This window comes from Nymphaea colorata, chromosome 2 (genome assembly GCF_008831285.2).
Source record: "Nymphaea colorata isolate Beijing-Zhang1983 chromosome 2, ASM883128v2, whole genome shotgun sequence".
Classification (NCBI taxonomy): domain Eukaryota; kingdom Viridiplantae; phylum Streptophyta; class Magnoliopsida; order Nymphaeales; family Nymphaeaceae; genus Nymphaea; species Nymphaea colorata.
Genome location: NC_045139.1, coordinates 2,200,970 through 2,224,852, shown reverse-complemented (window position 1 = coordinate 2,224,852; position 23,883 = coordinate 2,200,970). Strand labels below are relative to the sequence as shown.

Genomic DNA, 23,883 nt, shown 5'->3' with positions numbered 1-23,883 from the left:
AATACTTCAAGAGCAGTGCCAGATGGTGATGTTGGGCAGCTACATTGTAGAGAAGGACAAATAGACGTGCCATATATTCCTAATTCAGATGACGAATGTGACGATCATAATTTGGAGGGTTCTTCCTCAGATGTAGATCGGCAGCGAAGATCCACGAGGGAGCGGCGTCCCTCAACTAGATATCCCGCACATGACTATATTTTGTTGACTGATAGTGGTGAGCCTGAATGCTATGAAAAAGCTATGCATGATGTACACAAGGAAAAGTGGATGGAAGCCATGAAAGATGAGATGCAGTCACTTTACGACAACCACACCTTTGAGCTTGTGGAGTTGCCCCAAGGCAAGAGGGCATTGAGAAACAAATGGGTTTTTAAAGTGAAGCATGATGAAAACTCTCTAAACCCAAGATACAAAGCTAGGTTGGTTGTGAAGGGGTTCAATCAGAGGAAAGGAGTTGACTTTGACGAGATATTCTCACCGGTGGTCAAGATGTCATCTATCAGAGTTGTTCTTAGTTTGGCAGCTAGTCTTGATTTGGAGATCGAGCAGATGGATGTGAAGACAGCTTTTCTTCATGGTGATCTTGATGAGGAAATTTACATGATGCAGCCAGAAGGTTTTCTTGTAAAAGGTAAAGAAAACCATGTTTGCAGATTAAAGAAAAACTTGTATGGTCTGAAGCAGGCACCTAGGCAATGGTACAAGAAGTTCGAGTCATTTATGGGGGAGTATGGCTACACCAAAACCACTTCAGATCACTGCGTCTTTGTGAAGAAATTCTCAGGTAATGATTTTGTCATTTTGTTGATTTATGTTGATGACATACTTATTGTTGGCCATAATATCTCAAGAATTTCAAGCTTGAAAAAGGAGTTGAGCAAGACTTTTGCTATGAAAGACTTGGGACCTGCTAGTTAGATTTTGGGTATGAAGATCACGTGAGATAGGATGTCGAAGAAGCTCTGGCTATCTCAGGAGAAGTACATTGAAAAAATACTTCAAAGATTTCACATGGACAAGGCAAAGCCTGTTATCACCCCTCTTGCAGTGCATTTCAAGTTGAGCACTAAGCAGAGTCCAAGGACAGATTCAGAAAAGGAAGATATGGAGAAGATTCCCTATGCCTCAGTCACAGGTAGTCTGATGTATGCTATGGTATGTACTAGACCTGATATCGCTCATTCAGTTGGAGTTGTTAATCGGTTTGTCTCAAATCCAGGAAAGAAACACTGGAAAGCAGTTAAATGGATTTTGAGATACCTTCGTGGAACTAGCAGTTTTTCACTTTGTTTTGAAGCAGAAAAATCTATTCTTGTTGGCTATATAAATTCAGACATGGCAGGAGACATTGACGGGAGAAGATCTATATCTGGTTTTTTATTGACATATGCAGGTGGTGCAGTTTCTTGGCAATCCAGACTTCAGAAATGTGTAGCATTATCTACTACTGAAGCAGAGTTTATTGCAGCTACAGAGGCGAGCAAGAAACTTCTATGGATGAAGAGGTTCATGCAGGAACTTCAGTTTAGTCAAGACGAGTACGTGCTTTACTGTGACAGTCAGAGTGCTATTCACCTTGGAAAGAATTCTACTTTTCATGCAAAGTCAAAGCATATAGACGTAAGGTATCATTGGATATGTGATGTTCTAGAGTCGAAGCAGTTTGTTCTTGATAAAATCCATACAGATGATAATCCTGCAGATATGATGACGAAGTCTCTATCTAAAGAGAAACATGATATGTGTAGAGACTTAGTTGGGATGACTGCCTTTAAGGCAGTATATTAATTTTGTTCTTTTTGCAGGAATGTTCCCTCACTTGAGGCTGGAGGGGGAGCTTGTTGGGTCGGGTCCAGCCTCAAGTGGACCCGATCCGGCCCGTCACTTAAGTGACGGGCGGAAGAAAAGGAGGGCACACGATGTGCCCCCTCTCTCTCTCAATCCCTCTTACGTGTCTCTCTCTCTCTCTCTCTCTCTCTCTAGGGTTCCGTTTTTTGGGAAAAGAGAAAGGAGAGGTGTGGTCTCTCGTGCTCTCTCTTGGTGGCTGCATAGCAAGAGGAGAGAAGGAGAAGAAGAGAGGAGAGAAGGAGAAGAAGAAAGGAGAGAAGGAGAAGAGGAAGAAAAGGTTGCGAGCATTTGGCTAGAGCAAGATTCGATTCCAACGAGGAGGCGGAACGCATCTCCTCCCAATCCACGTTTTGGGCACTCAATCGGTGATATTTTTCCCTTATTTTTCTCATATAGCTTTGGTGAGATATTATTGTTGGAGGGTTGGCTTTGTGTAGCCTCTCGTGGGAAAACTTATATCATTGATTATAGTGGATTGAGTTTTGGGTCGTAATACCCCGTGGTTTTTACCCTCATTGTTTAGAGGGGTTTTCCACGTAAAAATCTTCTCGTGCATTTGTGATTGCTTGGTCGTTGATCCGTTGCTTATTGCTTGATCGGTTTGGACTATACTTCATTGTTGAATCCTTTTTAGTAGATTCGTGTTTATCCGCATTTTATCCCAACAGGGAACTGGTAAAATCTAAATATATCTTAGTCAAATATTATAAATTTCTTGGTCCTTATTCGATGTATATAATGTTATAGAAAAATATATTGTTGCATAACACTTTTTGTCAAAGATAGTAACCATATATATAAAATTTCTGTTCCCAAATTATACATACAATATATGAAAAGAAATAATTAACTTCTTAAGTCTATACACCATTAATTTTAGTTTCATGAAAAAGTAAACTTAATCGATAAATTATTAAACGTTGTACATATATTTCTAAGTACCTATGATTTTACCACAAGAGATATTTCATTTAAGGCACCGTATAATTCAAAATATTGTTCATTTGTATAGTGTTAATCCATTTACTAATAAGTCATTTATGTAACTCTATGCTTCTGCCCTTTTCTAGTTTTCTAGCACTGCGACAGATAGTATCATTATAAGTAATAACTACGGTGCAATTTTCTAACATAATGAACAACAAGATAACATATATTCCATACATACCTTGAATACTTTGTTTTTGAAATCATGACTAAAGTGGCAACACCCCGTGAAATTACAAGGACCAGGCAGTTCTAGCACTTCCAAGTTGGTTGAAATATTTTCGAGGCCAGGCACATCTTCAAGCAGCTTACAACCACCCAAACACAAATTCTTCAAAGTTTTCAAATTTGAAATATCCGACATTTTTCTCAAATTGGTGCATCCAGAAACATTAAGCGAGCGTAGAGAAGAGGGAAGCTGAGGAAGGTACTCAAGCCCCTTGCAGTCTTTCAAATCCAGCGACTCCAAGGATGAGAGGCGAGCGAAATCTGTTTTGCCAATAGAGGCAGCAAGCATACCTTCCAGGTTCTCACAACCAATTAGATATAGACGACGAAGTCTTCCCAAAGACTCAAAAATTGCTGCATCCAAGTATTTTAACATTTTGCTGTTGAACGAGAAGGTCCAAAGATTTTCCAATCGTCCAATGAAATTAGGTGGAGCTGCAAAATTATCGCAATGCAAATGTAAATTTCGAAGACTTTGTAATCTTTCCATAGAATTGGGCAAATCTTCAAGGTTGATGCAATTTAGGCTCAAGAACCAAATCCTTTTTAGCAAGCCAATAGAAGTGGGCAATAATTTGAGACGATAGGAGTCCACTTCAAAGTATCCAAGACTTTCTAATTCTCCAATAGAATCTGGTAGAGCCTCGAGGTTTGGGCACTTTAATTTTAATGTCTGAATGTGTTTCAACGACCCAATGGAGTCAGGTAGAGCTTCAAGATTGTTAGACCACACCTCAAATTCAAGAAGTTTCTTCAAACCTCCGAGCGAAACATGTATAGCTTCCAGGCTCATGCAATGTAACACCAACGTTTCAACGCTTCCTAGCAATGCAATCGAGTTTGGAAGGGCTTTCAATTTTGCTGATTTAATTTTGAAGAAGGCAACATTATCCAGCTCCCCAATAGAATCAGGTAGAGCTTCGAGGTTCACGCAGTTCAATTCCAACTCCCACATCTGTTTCAGTGACCCAATTGAGTTGGGTAAAGCTTTGAGGTTCTCACACTTGAGATTCAACTCACGAAGTTGCTTGAGCGACCCAATGCAGTCTGGCAGAGCTTTTAGATGTATGCTCCTCACCTTTAATTGAGTAAGATTTTCCAAGTACCCCTCAATCCAATTGGGCAATTCTTTCAGCATTTCACATTCTAGCCGCAACTCCTTGAGGTTTTCCATCCTTCCAACACAATCGGGCAACTCTTCAATTATAGCATCCTTCAAATGAAGAATTTCTAAGGCTTTGTGAGATTGGTCGCACAAGTCAAGCAACTCCGAAGATGAATTTTTCAATTCAGTAATATTAATTGCTGCAAGATGAGGAAGGTCATTCTCAGAGCTCATTAAAAAAGTTCCAGACATTTTCAGCTGTTGTATGGAGCTCAACTGTCTCATGGAAACAGGTAATGCTTTTAGGAGCTTGCAACCTTGCAAAGATAGCAGGCAAAGGCTTTTGAGCTGTCCAACTGAATCAGGTATGACCTCTATTCTGGTATTGTCAAGAATAAGCTCCTCTAGTTTCTCCATGTCCCCTAATCTTTCTGGCAAAAGGCATACAGAATGACACCCACTAAGGTTAAGCGATTTCAACAACTTTAGCTGGCAAATGGAAGCCGGGAGCTCTCTCAAGCGTTCTGAGTTACATAAAGATAGCTTATCAAGGTTGGTAAGTCGCCCAATAGAATCAGGTATGACCTCAATGCATGTCTCAGAAAGATCAATCTTCTTTAACGACTCCATGTCCCCTAAGCCTTCCGGTATAGAACAGAGTTTGGTGCATCCATTCAAACCAAGCATTTCAAGAGAACTTAACCGGCAAATGGAATCAGGTAACCTTGATAGTCTTTCACACTCACCCATAAGTAGCACACATAAATTTATAAGCTGTCCTATTGAATCAGGTACCTTTTCTATACTTGTATTTGTAAGATCAAGCATCTTGAGTGATCCCAACTCTCCCAATCGCTCTGGCAAAGAGGAAAATTTGTAACAACCATCAATATTAAGGACCTCAAGTGAACTCAATTGACAAATTGAATCCGGTAGTTCCTTTAGAAGCATACAGCCGGGAATGCTTAAATGTGTCAAGTTCTTGAGTTTCCCGATTGATTCATCAATTGTAGTTAATGCTGCACAATTTAGAAATTGCAATTTCACCAAGCCAGACATATTCATGAAATCAGGGGTAGTCTTTGTTTCCACGTCACGAAGTGACAGAACTTTCAATCTTTCAAAGGCCTGCATGCATAAAATTAATGTTCTGATGAGAATATGACAAGCGAAGAAAAGCAGAATTACTTCCTCATAATATTCTGACCTTGAATCTCAGTGACAATTGGTTTATAAGAATTGGGGCCATGTTGGTTTTATAGAGGTCAAGGATGACAAGCTTCTCGAGATTAAAATCAGATGGCGGGGAGTCAAAGTGGCACCTTTCCAACTGCAACCATTTCAGATCTGTAGGAAAACATGAAAACGTGCCTTGGAAGTTGACATGTTCAGCTTGAAGATATCTCAGGTTGGGCATGTTTTCAAAGCATTCGGCATTAACACAATAATTCTCATTCAACCGTTTGTCGTTTTGCAGTATCCGAATCCCTTCTGCATCAATAGTCCCTGGTACCTGCACAAAATAGAGACGCAAAGTATTTAGCATACCTTAGTTATGGAATCAGAACATGTATATTGAAACAGCTCTCGTTGCTTGTCTCTAGAATTAAATTAGTTAGAAAAAAATACGTTGTTTATTTGCTAAATTTCTTAAACTGTATTTCACACAAATGATTTTTATTCTTGATAAAATTGCAGAGGGCTTTGTTTTAGATACCAAGGCCCGCCGCCCATGGAATACATGATATTTCCAAGGAAAGCTAAAATCTATTTATTTGTGAACTTGTCTTCAAATTATAAAAGGGTTGACATCTAGAAGCTACCCATTCCTTACAAGATGCTCTTTCTGTTACCTGTTGGCCATTAGAAAGTTACGAGCTTTTCTAAAATGTGCCTTGCCTATCCTGTGGGCCGGCAGGATTTGCAGACCCCCATGCAAAGGAGATTTAAAGAATAGGTCCACCACAAACAACCAACTATGCGGGGTATATGTGTTGCCTGCGCCGAAACCGAGACTACAAATGACATCACTTTTTAAATAATTTTCAAAATATCTCCACTTCCTACCTTGTTTTCCGCACCTTGTCAGCCAATTTTTAGTTATGTATTTTCATTTCTTCGGCATATAAACTCACACTCCAATTATGAAGTATGACATTAATTATATTATTCACTATAACACACTAAATTGGAATGTGTAATTCACATAGGTAAGTCGACAAATAATTAACCATTAAACTTGAAGAAACTAAACCACCAGGACACGGTTATATGAGGGATGAGAACCGTTCAGATTCGAGTTATAGGCCAGCTTTTACCGGATTCAATTAATTGAATTATACGTAGTTGGATTTGGATTGGGACTCAGATTTGGACTAGCATATCTAAAATCAGACGTTTCTAAGTAGTCAAACTAGATTTCAGCAGATCTCACTCGGATATTGAACTTAAATTTTTATGATCCGATTCAAATGCGAACAATAATTCGGTCCAAATTTTTTCGCCAAACCCTACCACAGAGAGAGAGATTACAATTACCTTTCTTTGAAGTAAATCCAATGAATCTTGGTTATTCCACAGTCTACTCTTCTTTTGAAGCTTTCGAGAGCATTCTTCATCAACTATGGCTCTCCCCATGTCTCGTATTTGATCATGCATCTCGAACATCTGGAACTGTTCATATTTCTCATCTATCTTAACGAGAGACCTTTGTACAAGTATCCTAATTGCTGCATTTGGGAACCAGTCACAACCCTCCCACATGTAAGTAGCATTTTCCCTGTTCTCACTGATAAAAAAACATGAAATATCTAGAAATATTTTCTTCTCCAAGTCCTCTAAATTGTCATAGCTTAGCTTCAACCTCTGTTGGACTTCTCTGGGAGGAATTTTTTTCAGCTTCTCTAATGTATATTTCCATTCTTGTACATTCTTTTTAGAAGACAAAAGCGATCCAATAACTTCGAGGGTTAAGGGCAGCCCACCAGCTGCTTCAACAACTTCGTTTGACAACTTGATGTACTCTCCTTGTGGCAGTTCACCATTCAATGCATGAAGCATGAATAGTTCTCGAGATTGAGCTTTATTCAGTTCCGGTGGCCTGTAAATTTCGTCTTGTTTTACCATGCCGTCTAGCAGCACCTCCTCATTTCTGGTTGTGATTATGATCACACTTCCTGAGCCAAACCAATCTCTCCCACCAGCCAATGCATCAAGTTGTTTTATGTTATCAACGTCATCTAAGATAAGCAGAACCCTTTTACGACTGGCCCTGTCTTTGATCACAATTTTTCCTTGTGCAACATCATCTAAGTCTGTATTTTTTTCTTTCAAGACGTTTCCAATGAACCGTTTTTGTAAGTTGACCAATCCATTGGGTTGTCCAGCATTTTCCGTAACATTTGAAATAAAACAAGTGGCGCCATTGAAGCCTTGGGCTAACTCATTGTAAACAGCCTTGGCAATCGTTGTTTTTCCAAGACCCCCCATACCATGGATGCCAACCACATGAACGGCATCAATATTGCCTCCTTTCTCCAACATTTTCTTCACGTCATTAAGACGAGTTTCAATCCCGATTGGATGCTTTGCGACTTCGAATGGCTTCTTGTTTAGTTTGGCTGACACTCTCTCAATGACTGCACGCTTTAGCTTTGCCTCATCCCTGCAAGCATTAATTTCTCCCATGCATGACAAACTATGAACAATAGGAAAAATGAATTTATGGTGCTCCTTTGGCAGATCCAATATGAATGTCTCCATATGTGAAGGACCACATAATCTTCTGTTCATTGGTTGTAAGAAATTTTAAGAAGAAAAACATGTGTCCGTTAATTTTTGACTTCCCATAAAATCTGGTACATGCTTTTTGGGGAAACTTGATTTTTCTCTTTGTTGACTGTTAATTAAGTTTTTCAACACAAAGATCACGTCTTGAACTTTCTCACTTTAACTATAAGTAGATTTAAGGATATGTTCCAGTTAATCAAGTAAAGTAATTAAGAGGAAGATGAATTTGAGAAACTCGAATAGTGAAGGATGCGTTTGATTAATATAGCTGATAAGATAATGATTGTAAAGAAAAAAAAGTCTAAAATACTAGCCAAACATGATGTTGGGATAACACAAGCATCCGCCTGGTTAGTCTTTAAATTTGGAGAGAGAGGGAAAGAAAGGGAGTGGTGAATAAACTTTAATTGTTCTATAGAGAGAGAGAGAGATATATATATACCCATTCATGTCCTTAATCAGATTGAAACCAGAGAGATTTCCGACTTTCATCAATGCTTCTCTCCATTTCCTCACCTCCTTTTGGTCCTGCTTCTTGTTGGATTGATGATCCCTAAACGCAGATTTGAAGGGGCCGCTCTGGTTGCGGACATCTGAAGGTTCCACACCAAAGAACACCGGAATTATCTCCTTCCTGCACTCCACACTTTTGGTCACCTCTTTCAAGCACCATTGCGATTCTGCAAAATGTTGTGAGAAGATGGCAACAAATATCTTCGACCTCTCTATGTATTCCAACAGTTTGTTGATCTCCTCCCCTTTTCCCAACTTCTCGCAGTCTATGAAGGTGGAAATACCGCGCTCCTCGAGCCCGTCATAAAGATGCCCAGTGAAACCCTTTCGGGTGTCTTGGCCTCTGAAGCTGAGAAACACTTCAAAGTCTGATCCACCAGCTCTTCGTGAAGACGTTGAAGGTGGTAATAGCTCCACCCCTTTGGCTTCCCCTGCCTCCGTGTTTCCTCTAATTCCTCCATTCCCATTTCGGTTGGCAGAAAATTGACTGAAAAGCATGCGGACATCTTCCGGCAAGATATGCTTGATTCGCTGAAGGAAGCCATGACCACAGAGAACGGTGATGAAGAGTACTATGAATAAAGCTGCAAAGATCACCATGTTCCTGATCTTAGCTTGGAGAACCAAGAAGGAAGATGGTAAAATCAGGCAAGCTTTCCGTGGTCAGCAACACCGCCTCCACACAGTATTAATGACGATCACAACAGTAGACACACAAAGTGATCACTCCTCTTACAACAAGCAGGAACAAGGCAGGAGATCGACAAGAGATATCGAGGAAGCTTTTGGCTGAGCTTCTTTCGGTGGAACAGGGGCTCTTAATTGATGGCGAAAGACGCCTTGGCAGAAAATCCCTTTTAACCTGTTCTTGATGAATTTTACTGCTTGCCTAGTCAACAGTTGAAACTTTCTCGTAAATGAAATTTCTTGTTACTTTTCTAGTTGAAACGATCGTCCATCGTCAGATGCATAAAATCATTTTCATTGAACTTAGTTGCACATTTAATAATATACAAACCTAAGAATATTTTTCCCACATCAACAAATTTTAAATGCGTTTATATCAAAATTTCAATTTGTTAGCTTTTGTTATATTAGTAGCCGAATCTGTTAGGTGATTTTTTCTCGTCAATGCTTAAATTTTGATGTATTTGGTTTGACTGTCCATCCGCCATAAACATCAAAGCTATTGAAGATTTTTTTTTTGGACTTGTTCCATTTTGTGATGCCCCCATGTGTTTGGTGCGTTTGACTTTGGATGTTAGACATTGAATGCCAAGTTTGAAAAAAGCGGCACGAGATATAAATGGCGGCCCATTATTTTGCCACGTAGTGACGGTTGCACTCTTTTTAAGCTTTTCATGCCCAAAGTGTCGTTTTCTTCACTCTCCGACCTGCGTGTGCCCTTAGACTTTTTGTATACACAAGTTTTCATAATGCTTTTTCAAGGACATTGGGAGTATTTTTACGTATATATTTAGTTCACGAAAAGTCATATAACTTAATCGGTAGACAACATAATATATGTATTGATAAAAACGCACCAAACGAATTGGTCTACCTCAAGGCCAGGCATAGAGCGGATAAAATGAGAATTCAAGTAGTCACTAAAGAACACAAAATTATTCCCCGTGAAGTTGCTGGGATACATGAGCATATTCTTTATCAAGGTGCATCTCCACCCTAATTTTCATTTAGTACACTTTAAATTTCATTTTTCAAGGTTGTTTTCATTTTAGATTTCTTTTTCTTTCTGGAGAAAAGAATTTCGTAACTTCAACGTGCCTTAAAAGTTGTGGATTCACATAATTTTGGTGGACGATTTGACCAATATGATGGTCCTGTAGTCCTCAACCTGAATTTTCGTTCGATTTGGTAAACGCAAGACGGAAGGAGAGAAAAACGAAGAGCTACGATTTTAGCTGGTTCAGTCGAAGCCTCCCTCCACGACTCTGCTCTCTTGATTATTTGGTGAGATGTGGAGGTTCCTTCAAAGAGAGATTTTCATTACATATTGGAAAGGTAGTTAGTTACATTTGATTGAACTGTTTTAGAAGATGCAGTTTGCTGAGGAACATCAACAATTAATGAAGATGCAGATTGTTTAAATTTTGTGGAAGCACACTCAATTTTCATTTCACTCTTTCATCATCTTCAAACGAGAGAGCATCTGTGCATATTTCTTTTGTTTTTGGCAGGGAAACAATGCACTTCCATTGTAGTCTCGAGATCTTTAGGTGCTTTCTCTGCCTTCAAACCTGTGTAAAATTCAAAGCAGCAGCACCATGGATCGATCGGCAGAACTCTGCAGCAATGCAGTAGCAGGGAAGCAAACATCACAAGACACTGTTGTCTTGCTAAACAAAACAGAGCAGGGTAGGAACACGGCAACAAAATCAACGAGAACAGGGCAAAGGGTAGAGCTCCTCAAGCATGACACCTTTCGCTCCTGCAACTTCTCCAAAATCTTTCTTCCTGTAATCAGCTCTAACAGCAAAAACCCATCTCATTTTTCCTGTAATCAATTAGCAATTGTATTTATTGCGACTAAACGTTTTTTTTCTTAGATATTAAAATTTGAATGAAGCATCAGGAATGTCGCCCTTCTGATATTGGGAAAGTCTCAAGTAAAAGCTGCTGAATTCAAAACCTTTCAAAGGCGACCATTAAGGGTGGAGGCACGCCTACATAGGCCTACAAAAAACTTTCTATACATATTCCATATTTCAAAAAAAAAAAATCTTTATTTACATATTAATACCTTTTAAAAATTAAAAATTTCATAACTAGTGCCCCTAATATTGAATTGTCCAGCTCTGCCCCTTGCAAGCATCATAAGTCGGAATCCTGTGAGAGGCCGCAATGACGTTTGATCCTGTGGCTGGCCTCGTGCGCGGGTTATCGGTCAAGATTCTACATCGTCAAGATTCTTACTTTCCAATATTTGTGCTAACATCTTTGATATAAAAGGTCTTACTTTGGTTAATTGGTTTAGGTCGGGCGGGTGACCCGTACGGTTCTTTCCCAAAAATCCAAATTCACCCGGGCAATCAAACGCCCCCTAAAGATAGATCTTATTAATTCTCATGTCCAAAATTGGACTGAGCCCATATCTTATCTGAAACCGAATTTGATTAGATGTCATTTCTTACATCTGAATCCATCCCGTCTGATTTCTTTATTAGGGGGCCGTTTGATGGCCTGGAGATCTCGTGTAGCAAAAGAGAAAAAATTCAAATATTTGAAATTTTTCTGATTTCATGAAACGTGGAGATTTTTTTTTTTACCGTTGGAGGTGGATACGGAAAAAAATTTCTGGAATTTTTTTTTCCAGTCAAAGGGTGGAAAAATGTTTTCAAAATTTTTTTTTTTTTACCGTTGGAGGAAGAATGGATGGGAATGAAGAAGAAGGGAAGAAGGGAAGGAGAAGAAGGAAGGAGGAAGGAAGGAGGAAGGAGTAAGAATGGAAGGAGGGAGGGAGGAGGAAGAAGGGAAGGAGAAGAAGGGAAGAGGGGAAGAAGGGGGAGAGGGCACGGCGAGGAGGGAAGGAGAAGAGAGGGAGGAGGAGAAAGACGGGAAGGAGAAGAGGGGAAGAGGGCACGGTGAGGAGGGAAGGAGAAGAGGGGGAGAAGGAGAAGAGGGGGAGGAGGAAGACGGGAAGGAGAAGAGAGGAAGAGGGCATGGCCAGGAGGGAAGGAGAAGAGGGGGAGGAGGAAGACGGGAAGAAGAAGAGGGGAAGAAGGGGAGGGCACGGCAAGGGCACCTCCCCACAAGGAGGAAGAAGGGAAGGAGGGAGGGAGGAGGAAGACGGGAAGGAGAAGAGGGGAAAAAGGGGGAGGAGGGCACGGCAAGGGCACCTCCCCACAAGGAGGAAGGAAGGAAGAAGAAGGGAAGGAGGGAGGGAGGAGGAAGAAGGGAAGGAGAAGAGGGCACAGCGAGGAAGGAAGGAGAAGAGGGGGAGGAGGAAGACGGAAAGGAGAGAGGGGAAGAAGGGAAGAAGGGGAAGAGGGCACGCCGAGGAAGGAAGGAGAAGAGGGGAGGAGGAGGACGGGAAGGAGAAGAGGGGAAGAAGGAGAGGAGGGCACGGCGAGGAGGGCACGGCGAGGGCACCTCCCCACGTCCCCCGCCGCCATCGATGGCACCACCTCCATTACCCGCTCCTCATCTCCCCATCTCTCTTCTTTCCACGGATGTAAATTCGACCTATCAAACACACGGTCATTTTCGAAATTTTGAAATTTATTTTCATCTCACTGTTTCTGAAAATTTACTTCCAGAAACATCTTTCCTATTCCAGAATATTTTTTTTTTCATATCCAATTTTTTGGAATGGTACAACTGGATATATGATCCAGATTTGATATATTGGCATCCCTACCGGTAGGGGCCATGACCTAACTCATGTTTTAAACAATAAAAACTACTGCTTATAATTTTCAAAAATTCTAATTAAAAATACAGTTTGGCTCCTGTAAAAACCATCTCAATATGCATGTTAAAGATAAATGATAAATTCCCCCCACCCCCTTGTATTATTCCCCCACTACCTATTTCTCATTCATTTAAAATTATCATCTGCAATCGAGAAGCAACAGTCTTGTTGATATAACAAAAATATGCTCATGAGAGAGCCGATAAAATGGGAATATATAACAAAATTTAGGGACAAGAGGTCCCCTAGGTACATCCGCAAAAAACAAACCGCAAAAACAGAATCAGGAAGAGGAAATATACAATGCAATGCACAGAAAAATAAGAGAGAGAGGAAAGGCGGCGCGACACAATCACCCAGTCGCAGACGGACAACGGCGCTTCAACCGAATGGCAAACTGGACATCCCCTTGCACAAGACGAGCCACAGAATCTGGCGAAGAGAAGGTGTCCCTGAAGACTCTGTTGTTGCGCTCCTCCCAAATGCGCCACCAAGCTGAAATGAGTCACGGCCTCCAGACATGACCCCAGGAAGCAGTCAGGTGGGGGGAAGGACAAAAGAGGAATAGAAGACGAATGGAAGGTGGATTTGAAAGACTACAAACAAGGGAATGCCAGACATAAGCAAGGACGCTAGAGAAAAAAGGGCAAAAAGTAAAAAGGTGGACCCGAGACTCAGTCGCGACAAGACAAAGGAAACACTGGTTAGCCAAACTGATGTCAAGGCGTTGCAGGTGGTCAAAAGTGTTGAGTAGTTTCATGAGAGAGAGAGTTGTGAGTAATTTCAGGAAAGTTTCATTGAAAATGCTTGTGAAAAGCATTCCCATGATTAGTTTAGGACGGCAGAAAGAGTTAATACCACTGAAAACTTTTCAAGTGGCATCAAATAACTGTGGTAAGCTTCTAATCATAGTTAGAGTAAAAAAAATGATCATGCTTATCGACTCTTATAGTATATTTCAAAGGCAGATCAAGCATGGCCCTGCTTAAATAAACGGCGGACATCTTCGTTTTATTTATATATGGTACTTCAGATATTTTATCTTAGCAACCTAACTTAAGCCGACGATAGCATTAAAAATTAAATTGAAAGAAGTTCTTACTTCTTTATTAACGGGCACAACTTAGATGCTCATTTAATAATATACAAACTGAGGCATTTTTTTCGCACAATCATCAGTTTTAAATTCGTTTATGAAAGTTCGTGTTTACTTTATCAAAATTTCAAAATGCTAGCTTTTGTTGCATTAGTAGCCGAATCTGTTAGGTGATTTTTTCTCATCAATGCTTAAATTTTGATGTATTTAGGGAGGGGTATGCTGGCAGGTTACTTTGCATTTTATTAAATTCGAAACGGTTGGCAACTATTATCTTACTGCAAAATCGCAAGTGTCTTCACTGGATTGGGAAGATCATTTTTGTTCAAGTACTTCTTTTTGCGGAAGACTTGGCCCTGAATATGTATGCATAATAAAGGGAAAAGCTTAAGAAGAAACTCCACTTTTTCACAATAGCAAAACAATTCCATAATACACTGTCGCAGTACCACTAATTGGAAACTCCATTAACTTTGCCCATTTAACCTTAGTGCTCAGTAACGACCTTCGTTAGGTTAATAAGTGGGTCTGACTAAATAGCAAAACCATGACTAATAAGTAGCTGACTAAATGGACAGAACTTCATGAACGTTTTCAAACTCACAGGACAAAAATTCCACATATAAATCTATATTCCTGTTATTGAAAGGACCTCGTGATATTTTTCTTGTTTTGCCAGTCTTTGTAGAAAAATATATGTAAAATTCAATGTCTGATCTTAGGGATTGTCTGACAACAACAACGACGACCACATGTTGTTCCTGTTACATAAATCTACCAAAAAAAATAAGTAGATTCATGAAACACTTGTTAAAGTATTCCATGAATTTGCCTTATTTTTGAGGCAAATTCATGAGAGAGGAACAATGTGGTATTGATGCCAAGCAGCTTCTTAGGAATCATTCGGAATTAGAAATGACATGTGAGTGTTTCACGAATCCATAGGTTCATAGGCCATTTGTTCTACCCAATTTTCGAACAAATTCATAGAACACGCACACCTTGTTCCTGATATCAAACGATCCCTTAATTTTTTACCTTATTGTTAATAAGTTATACTTACCTTAACCATTGAAGGATTTGGTAAATAGAGTTTAGTGGTGCCTTTTCTTTGTATTGATTGTCCATTGCCGTAAGCATCAAATCTATTGATGATTTTTTATTTGGACTCGTCCAGTTTTGGTGAAGAAAATTCTTTATTGGGTGAAGCTGTTGGGGATCCATGAGCTTATTTTTTATTATTCCGATGTCCGCCTGCTTCTTGTTGGATTGATGATCCTTAAACGCAGATTTGAAGGGGCTGCCCTGGTTGGGGACGTCGGAAGGTTCCATGCCAAAGAACACCGGCATTATCTCCTTTCCACACTCCACACTTTTGGTCACCTCTTTCAAGCACCATTTTGATTCTGCAAAGCGTTTGGAGAAGATGGGAACAACGATCTTGGACCTCTCTCTATGTATTCCAACAGCTTGTTGATCTCCTCCCCCTTTTCCAACTTCTCGCAGTCTATGAAGGTGGAAATACCGCGCTCCTGGAGCCCGTCATGAAGATGCCCAGTGAAACCCTTTCCGGTGTCTTCGCCTCTGAAGCTGAGAAACACTTCAAAGTCGGACCCACCAACTCTTGGTGAAGACGGTGAAGGTGTTAATGGCTCTATAAGTTTGTATTGCAAAAACATAGCAATTTCCCTTTTCTAATTTGAAACTAATATGGTTCATACCATAAATTGTTTGTGACTGTCCTTTGCTATTTCAAATTGTGAAATTCCCGTAGGTTGAGCGAAAGACTTATAATGGCAAACATTAATTTTCTTTTCGTGCAATTTAAAATCAATGAGTTAAATAATGACAGCATCAACTGTTTCGACCTATTGAAATTTGTTTTATATCCGCTTAATGTTAGGTTAGGTCGCGCATTAAAATATTAACTGTCATTGTTAGATCATTCAGTCAACGATTATTTGTATAGTCATATTCCATTTACTAATAATTAGGTCACGTTTATAACTCTATGTTTCTGCCCTTTCTAGTTTTAATTTCTAGCACTGCCACAGATAGTATCATTATAAGTAATAATTACAGAGCAATTTTCCAATATAAATTATAATGAACCACAAGATAACATATATGTCGTACATACCTTGGACACTTTGTTTTTGAAATCATGTCTAAAGTGGCAACACCCCCGTGAAATCACAAGGACCAGGCAGTTCTAGCACTTTCAAGTTGCTTGAAATATTTTCGAGGCCAGGCACATCTTCAAGCTGCTTACAACCACCCAACAACAATTTCTTCAAAGTTTTCAAGTCTGAAATATCCGCCACTGTTCTCAAATTGGTGCACCCAGAAGCATCAAGCCAGAGTAGAGAAGAGGGAAGCTGAGGAAGGTACTCAAGCCTCTTGCAGCCTTTCAAATGAAGCGACCTTAAGGATGTGAGGCGAAACAAACCTGTTTGTCGAATAGAGGCCGCCATTATACCTTCCAGGTTCTCGCAACCACTTAGATATAGATGATGAAGCCTTCGTAAAGACTCAATAATTGCTGCATCCAAGTATTTTAATTTATTGCTGCTGAACGAGAATATCGTAAGATTTTCCAATCGTCCAATGAAAGCAGGTGGAGCTGTAAAATTGTCGCAATGTAAATATAAAATTTCAAGACTTTATAATCTTTCCATAGAGTGAGGCAAATATTCAAGGTTCATGCAGTATATGGTCAAGCGCCAAATCCTTGTTAGAGAGCCAATAGAATTGGGTAAATATTTGAGGCGATGTGTCACGACCCAATTTTTTACACCAATTTTTTTTAATAATAATAATAATGGAAGCAATTAAGTCGTAACCCAAACTTAAACAAATCAAACACATTGTATTAAAGAGTGGATTCAATCAACTAAAAAAACCACAAAGCCCAAAATTACATATGAGCCCCTATGGTCAATAGTCATAAGTCCCCAAATCTTAACACAAATAAGAGTTAAGTTTTATTATAAAAAACAAGATATACAAAACCTCCAAAATTTCGTAGACTTTCAACCATGCTTATCATTATAATAGGTATGGTCATCGTCTTGAGCAAATAACATGAGCAAACAACAAAAATCCCTGTGCACGTACACACAACATATCTTCACCAGCCGATCCAACCAGATCAAAGGTAACCTGCAGTGAAGCCTCCTGAGATATCTCAGATCGCCGCTGCAACAACAGGATCCAACCACCGGTGTTACCCGAAGTGGTAGACTGGCCCCTCTAGGCACCCGGGTTGAGGGACCAGGAGACGTCTCGCTCTCTAACAAAAACAACAAAATTGTGTGGGCCCTTGTGCTGCCCAATACCTTGTGGGCCCTCCTGTGTAAACAGAAGAGTGTGCATCAACAATGAGCTCACGCGCACCACTATCTCCCGAGACGAAACTAAACACTGGGCAAAAACATAAGCTCGGACTCGCATATACTAATGCAAACACAGTCACGTTTCACCTACGAAATTTGAATGTGACGGTTTATCATCACTAGACATCGTCTATTACCTCTCACAGGAACCACCCTCAGGCTCGGTTTCCCAAACAGAAGCAATAAACCATTTTCTAACTTAATTTAATGGCAACAAAACAAAGTCGAATAAACATGCATCAATACAAAGTATATCACGTTCAAAAATCAATATTGTGATCATCATATAGAAACAAGAGATTTCAGAACCTTTTTTCTGAAATTTTAAATAAAATTAAGGGCACAACAGGACAATAATGCGTAACATTAAGTTTTTCCATCGAAATTGCAAACAAATATAAGAAAACCCTCTTTTTGACAATTTAAGAAATTGAGGAGGTACTATTTTGCAATTTCGTCTGAAATCTCTAGTTTTTACTGAAATTAACTTTCGCAAGCCTCTTTCTGAGTTTTTAGCAAAAAGTTTGGGCATGAATTTCTAAAAATTTAACCGTTTTTCTCAAGATTTCTCTAATAAGGTGGACTAGTCTTGTAATTTTCCAAATTTGGTATAAATTTGGTCGAACCCTAGCCCTCTTTTCATTTCTCCCTTGTCTTTATCTCTTCTCACGGGTGCACCTCCCTTTTCTTCCTGTTTGGATCGGCAGTCATTCAGAAATTAATATCTTTTCATCAGATTTTTCACAAATTATGATCTTCTTCTTGTTTCGACGGCGGTCATTCAAAAAATAATCTCTTCATCGGGTTTTCCAAAAATTTATGAAATTTTACAGGGATAATCTTCGGAAGCAGATAAATCCAACGAGCTCTTGTTTGACATTTTCCAACAGTGGAGCTGGCAGCGCCGGCCACTGGAATACCATTCAGTTTCTGGTTTCACGGGGAAGCATTCTAGGGATAGGTGGTCACTCAAAAATTCGTACCTCTTCAACCGCTTACCCAAAAATTATGAAATTTTACAAGAGTAATTCTCAAAAGCAGGTGAATCCAACAAGCCCTTACTCGTTATTTTCCAACATCGGAGCTGGCAGGCCGGTCACCGGAATCTGATGTACTTTTCAGATTTTCTGTCGCAGAAAACACTCTAGCGACAGGCAGTCATTTAAAAATCCATTTCTTTTTATTAGATGCTTCAAAAATTACGAAATTTTATGAAAATAATCTACAGAAGCAGACGAATCCAACGAGCCCTTATTCGACATTTTCTAACACCAGAGCTAACAATGCCAGCTACCGGAATCTGACATAGTTTTTAGATGTCACAGATAATGTAAAAAAAATAACCGGCAACCAGCGGGCTAACTCCCTAACGCCTTTCATCTAGCGAGCTAATTTGGGGCCGTGCTTTAGGGCCTCCCATTCTCCCTGGTAACACAAGGTGCTGCCCAAGTTTTGTCAGAATCGGAGCTAGCATTAATTTTTAAATATTCTGCGATTTCTGTCCTCCCTGTGTGACCCCTGAAACACGGATCGTCTGAAGGCATTTAACCAGGCCGCGCCTAACAGAATTGCCCTCAATATACCCCTTTTTATTTTCTGTACACATTTAATTACATCTCATACATGCATATGTAATTTACTCTTTTAGGAAATCAGTGACAGCTGAGACCAAGAGTACTGCGTATCAGTTCCAGCATACAACACCTCATACCTCTATTCATATCTATTATACATCCAACGTGCATATCTATATAACATGCATAAAAGAAATCAGATATAGCTGAGACCAAGAGAACTGCGTGTAAGTATATAGATTTACTATTATAACATGCATATAAGTGTATCTATTAATCAGAAATCAAACAGAAAATACAAGGGCTACATGATCCATTCAAAACCGAACATTTCCATACCTTTCAAATCCGCGATAAACTCCAGTCAGCAACCTCTATGCTTCTGGTTCTTTTCCAGCAGCCACCAACTTCGATCTTATCCAAGAAGAGAGCAGAAATGAGAACCCTTCTCCCTCTTTCTCTCTGTCTCTCAATTTCTCTATTGCTAGACGTTTCCCTCCATGGCTGAGGCAGAAAGAATGATCTTTTCCTGAAAAATGAGGTCAATAAACCCTCTACAAGGCCTTCCTTATTGCCATTCCAGTTTTGTTTTCAGTTACTCATGAGAAAGGAAACGATTTTTTTATCAGTTTTCTTTGAATAATTTCAGTTAGTAAACCAATCATTTCTTTCATCACTGTCCCCTTGACAGTTTTTAACTATTCCTAGCAACCATTTCATATACCATTTTAGCTCCTCCCTATTTTAACGTCTCAATAATTAAGGAAACAAATGAAAAATCGTGGGTCTTACACGATGGGAGTCCACTTCAAAGTCCCCAAGAGTTTCTAATTCTCCAATAGAATCTCGAGCTATGAGCACTTTAATTCTAATGTCAGAACACGTTTCAACGACCCAATGGAGTCAGGTAGAGCTTCAAGACTGTAGACGACACCTGAAAATATGTTAGTTTCTTTAAGTGTCCGATCAAATCAGGTATAGCTTCCAGGCTCATGCAATGTAGCACCAACGTATTAATGCTTCCTAGCAAATCCGATGATAATGCGTACGGAGCTCAATTGACTTATGGAATCAGGCAATTCATGCAGGAGCTTGCAACCTTTCAAAGATAGCAGGCGAAGGCTTTTAAGCTTTCCAACTGAGTCAGGTATCGTCTCTATTCTAGTATCATCAAGAATAAGCTCCTCCAGTTTTTCCATGTCCCCTAATCTTTCTGGCAAAGAGCAGAGAGAAAGACACCCACTAAGGTCAAGCGAGTTCAGCAACTTTAGCTGGCAAATGGAATCAGGTATGACCTGAATGCATGTCCCAGAAAGGTCAATTTTCTTTAACGACTCCATGTCCCCTAACCCTTCCGGTATAGAACAAAGTTCACTACACCAATTCAAATCAAGCATTTCAAGCGAACATAACCGGCAAATGGAATCAGGTAACCTTGATAATCTTTCACACTCACCCATAACTAGCACACATAAATTTGTAAGTTGTCCTATTGAATCAGGTATCGTCTCTATACTTGTTGCTGTAAGATCAAGCATCTTGAGTGATCCCAACTCTCCCAATCGTTCTGGCAACGAGGAAACTTTGTGACAATGACGAATATGAAGGGCCTCAAGTGAACTCAATCTGCCAATTGAATCCGGTAGGGTCCCTAGAAGATCACACAGGCAAACATCCAAGTGTGTCAAGTTCTTGAGTTTCCCGATTGATTCATCAATTGTGGTTAATGCTGAGCAATGTAGAAATTGCAATTTCACCAAGCTAGGCATATTCGTGAAATCAAGGGTAATCTTTGTTTCCACTTGACTAAGTGACAGAACTTTCAATCTTTGAAAGGCCTGCATGCATAAAATAAATATTTCCAAAGGGAACATACAAGTCATGAGAATATAACAAGAGAAGAAAAGAAAAAAACTACTCCCTCGTAATATACTGACCTTTAATTTCATTGACAGTTGGTTTATAAGAGTTGGGGCCATGTTGGTATTATCAAAGTCAAGGATGACAACCTTCTCGAGATTAAAATCTGCTGGCGGGGAGTCAAAGTGGCAACTTCTCAACTGCAACCATTTCAGATCTGTAGGAAAACATGGAAAAGTGCCTTGGAACTTGACATTGTTAGCTAGAAGATATCTCAGGTTGGGCATGTTTTCAAAGCATTCGGCACTGACACAATCATTCTCATTGAACCGTTCATCCTTTCGCGGTATCCTAATCCCTTCGGCATCAATAGTCTTTGGTACCTACACAAATTAGAAACGCAAAGTAATTAGCATACCTTAGTTAATGGTGTCAGCAATTGACTCCCTGGCCAAGATTTATAGTCGTTGCTTTAAGGACGTGTGGCCGTCAACTTGAATGCGTCCATGAGATGCCAGTTCAATAAAGCATAAACAATGGAATCAAAACATGTACATTGAAACAACTCTCGTTGCTAAAATTGCAAAGGACTTCATTTTAGAATACATGATATTTCCAAGGAAAGCCAAAACATATTTATTTATGAACTTTCCATCAAATTATAAACGGGTTGAAAAGCTACCCTTTCCTTACAAGATGCTCTTTCTGTTACATGTTAGCCATTAGATAATTACGAGCTTTTCTAAAAGGTGCCTTGCCTTGCTCCTAGTCTTTCATTTCTAGCAACTGCATTAAAAGTGATTATACTGCTCAAGTATTTGGAAAGTCAGTGCAGTCCAAGAATTGCAAAAGAAATTTGGGTTTATGCTTTAAACAAGTCCAAGTTAGTAGTATAAATAAAAGTGACAAAGTTAATAAGCAGCACCTTAGAGTGAGGGTGACAAACAACTAACCATTATACTTGAAGAAACTAAACCACCAGCACACGGTCATATGAGGGATGAGAACGGTTCAGATTCGAGTTATAGGCCAGCTTTTACCGAATTCAATTAATTGAATTGTATGTAGTTGGATTTGGATTGGGACTCAGATTTGGACTAGCATATCTAAGATCAGATGTTTATATGTAGTCAGACTAGATTTTCAGCGGATCTCACTCGGATATTGAATTTGGATTTTATGATCTCATTCAAATGGGATTTAATAATTCGGTCTAAATTTTTTCACCAAACCCAGCCAGAGAGAGAGGAGAGAGAGAAAGATAGAGAGATAGATATTACAATTACCTTTCTTTGCAGTAAATCCCAAGAGTCTTGGTTATTCCACAGTCTACTCTTCTTCTGAAGCTTTCGAGAGCATTCGTCATCAACTATGGCTCTCCCCATGTCTCTTATTTGATCGTGCATCTCGAACTCTTGATTTCCTTCATCTATCTTAACGAGAGACCTTTTTACAAGTATCCTAACTGCTGCATTTGGGAACCACCCACAGTCCTCCCACATGTAAGTAGCATTTTCCCTGTTCTTACCGATAAAAAAACATGAAATATCTAGAAATATTTTCTTCTCCAAGTCCTCTAAATTGTCATAGCTTAGCTTCAACCTCTGTTGGACTTCCCTTGGGGGGATTTTTTTCAGCTTCTCTAATGTATCTTTCCATTCTTGTACATTCTTTTTAGAAGACAAAAGCAATCCGATAACTTCGAGGGTTAAGGGCAGCCCACCAGCTGCTGCAACAACTTGGTTCGATAACTGGACATACTCTCCTTGTGGTTGTTGACCGTTAAATGCATGAAGCATGAATAGTTCTCGAGACTGATCTTCATTCAGTTCTTGTGGCTTGTAAATTTCATCTTGTTTCACGTTGTCGGCTAGAAGTACCTCCTCATCTCTAGTTGTGATTATGATAACACTTCCAGAGCCAAACCAATCTCTCCCACCAGCCAATGCATCAAGTTGTTCTACGGAATCAACGTCATCTAAGATAAGCAGAACCCTTTTACGACTGGCCCTGTCTTTGATCACAATTTTTCCTTGTGCAACATCACATAAGGATGTATTTTTTTCTTTCAAGATGTCTTCAATGAACTGTTTTTGTAAGTTGACCAATCCATTGTGTTGTCGAGCATTTTCCCTAACATTTGAAATAAAACAAGTGGCGCCATCGAACCCTTCAGCTAAGTCATTGTAAACAGCCTTGGCAATCGTCGTTTTTCCAAGACCCCCCATACCATGGATGCCAACCACATGAACACCATTCATATTGCCTCCATTCTCCAACATTTTCTTCACGTCATTAACACGAGTTTCAATTCCGACTGGATGCTTTGCGACTTCGAATGGCTTCTTGTTTAGTCTGGTTGACACTCTCTCAATGACTGCACGCTTTAGCTTTGCCTCATCCCTGCAAGTATTAATTTCTCCCAAGCATGTCACACTATGAACAATAGGAAAAATGAATTTATGATGCTCCTTTAGCAGATCCAAATTGAATATCTGCATACGTGTATTTATTGAATGTTTACAATAAAAAGGTGTTTCCACAATAAGCTTTATCCAGTTAATTAACACCTTTCTTTGATCAGTTTTCCACATTCATCCATATGTTTGAACGTTTGGTCCCACTCATCCGTAAGTCTGCTCCGGTTCACGCAAATAAACATTTGAGTTATATTAAGTTGGTCACTGGGGAAAAGGACTAGCTACTTTATGCTCAAGTACCCTCAGATTATACATAAATAGTATATTTTAAATATTTATAAAGATTTTCCCGATAAACCTATAGGCATGCATGTGATTTTTGTAAGCAAGAAGAAAAACGTGTGTCCGTTAATTTTAGATTTCTCATAAAATCTGATACATTCTTTTTGGGGAAAACAAGATTTTTTTTTTGCTAATTGTTTAATTACGTTTTTGGACACAAAGATCACGTCCATATAGTAGTCAATTTTTCAACACAAAGATCACGTCTTAAATTTTCTCACTTTAACTGATAGTAGCTTTAAGGATATGTCTCGGTTAATTAAGTAAAGTAATTAAGTTGAAGATGAATTT

At 39.5% G+C, this 23,883-nt stretch overlaps 1 protein-coding gene across 4 annotated transcripts in view; it reads right to left on the bottom strand.

The window, feature by feature from the left end:
* Positions 1-23,883, bottom strand: part of LOC116249200 (disease resistance protein RPV1-like) — a 43,340-nt gene that overhangs the window by 3,744 nt on the left and 15,713 nt on the right. For 2 of the 4 annotated variants that reach the window (XM_050075941.1, XM_050075940.1), the window contains exons 2-4: positions 6,710-7,835; positions 5,379-5,684; positions 3,020-5,299 (exon numbers count right to left, since the gene is read on the bottom strand). The exons of 1 other annotated variant lie outside the window; for it this stretch is intronic. In XM_050075941.1, the coding sequence (XP_049931898.1) occupies positions 3,020-5,299; positions 5,379-5,684; positions 6,710-7,835 (3,712 nt within the window). Of the gene's footprint in view, positions 1-3,019; positions 5,300-5,378; positions 5,685-6,709; positions 7,836-8,402; positions 9,291-23,883 lie in introns of those variants that run through there. One more of the 4 variants, XM_031620173.2, reaches the window with a different exon arrangement.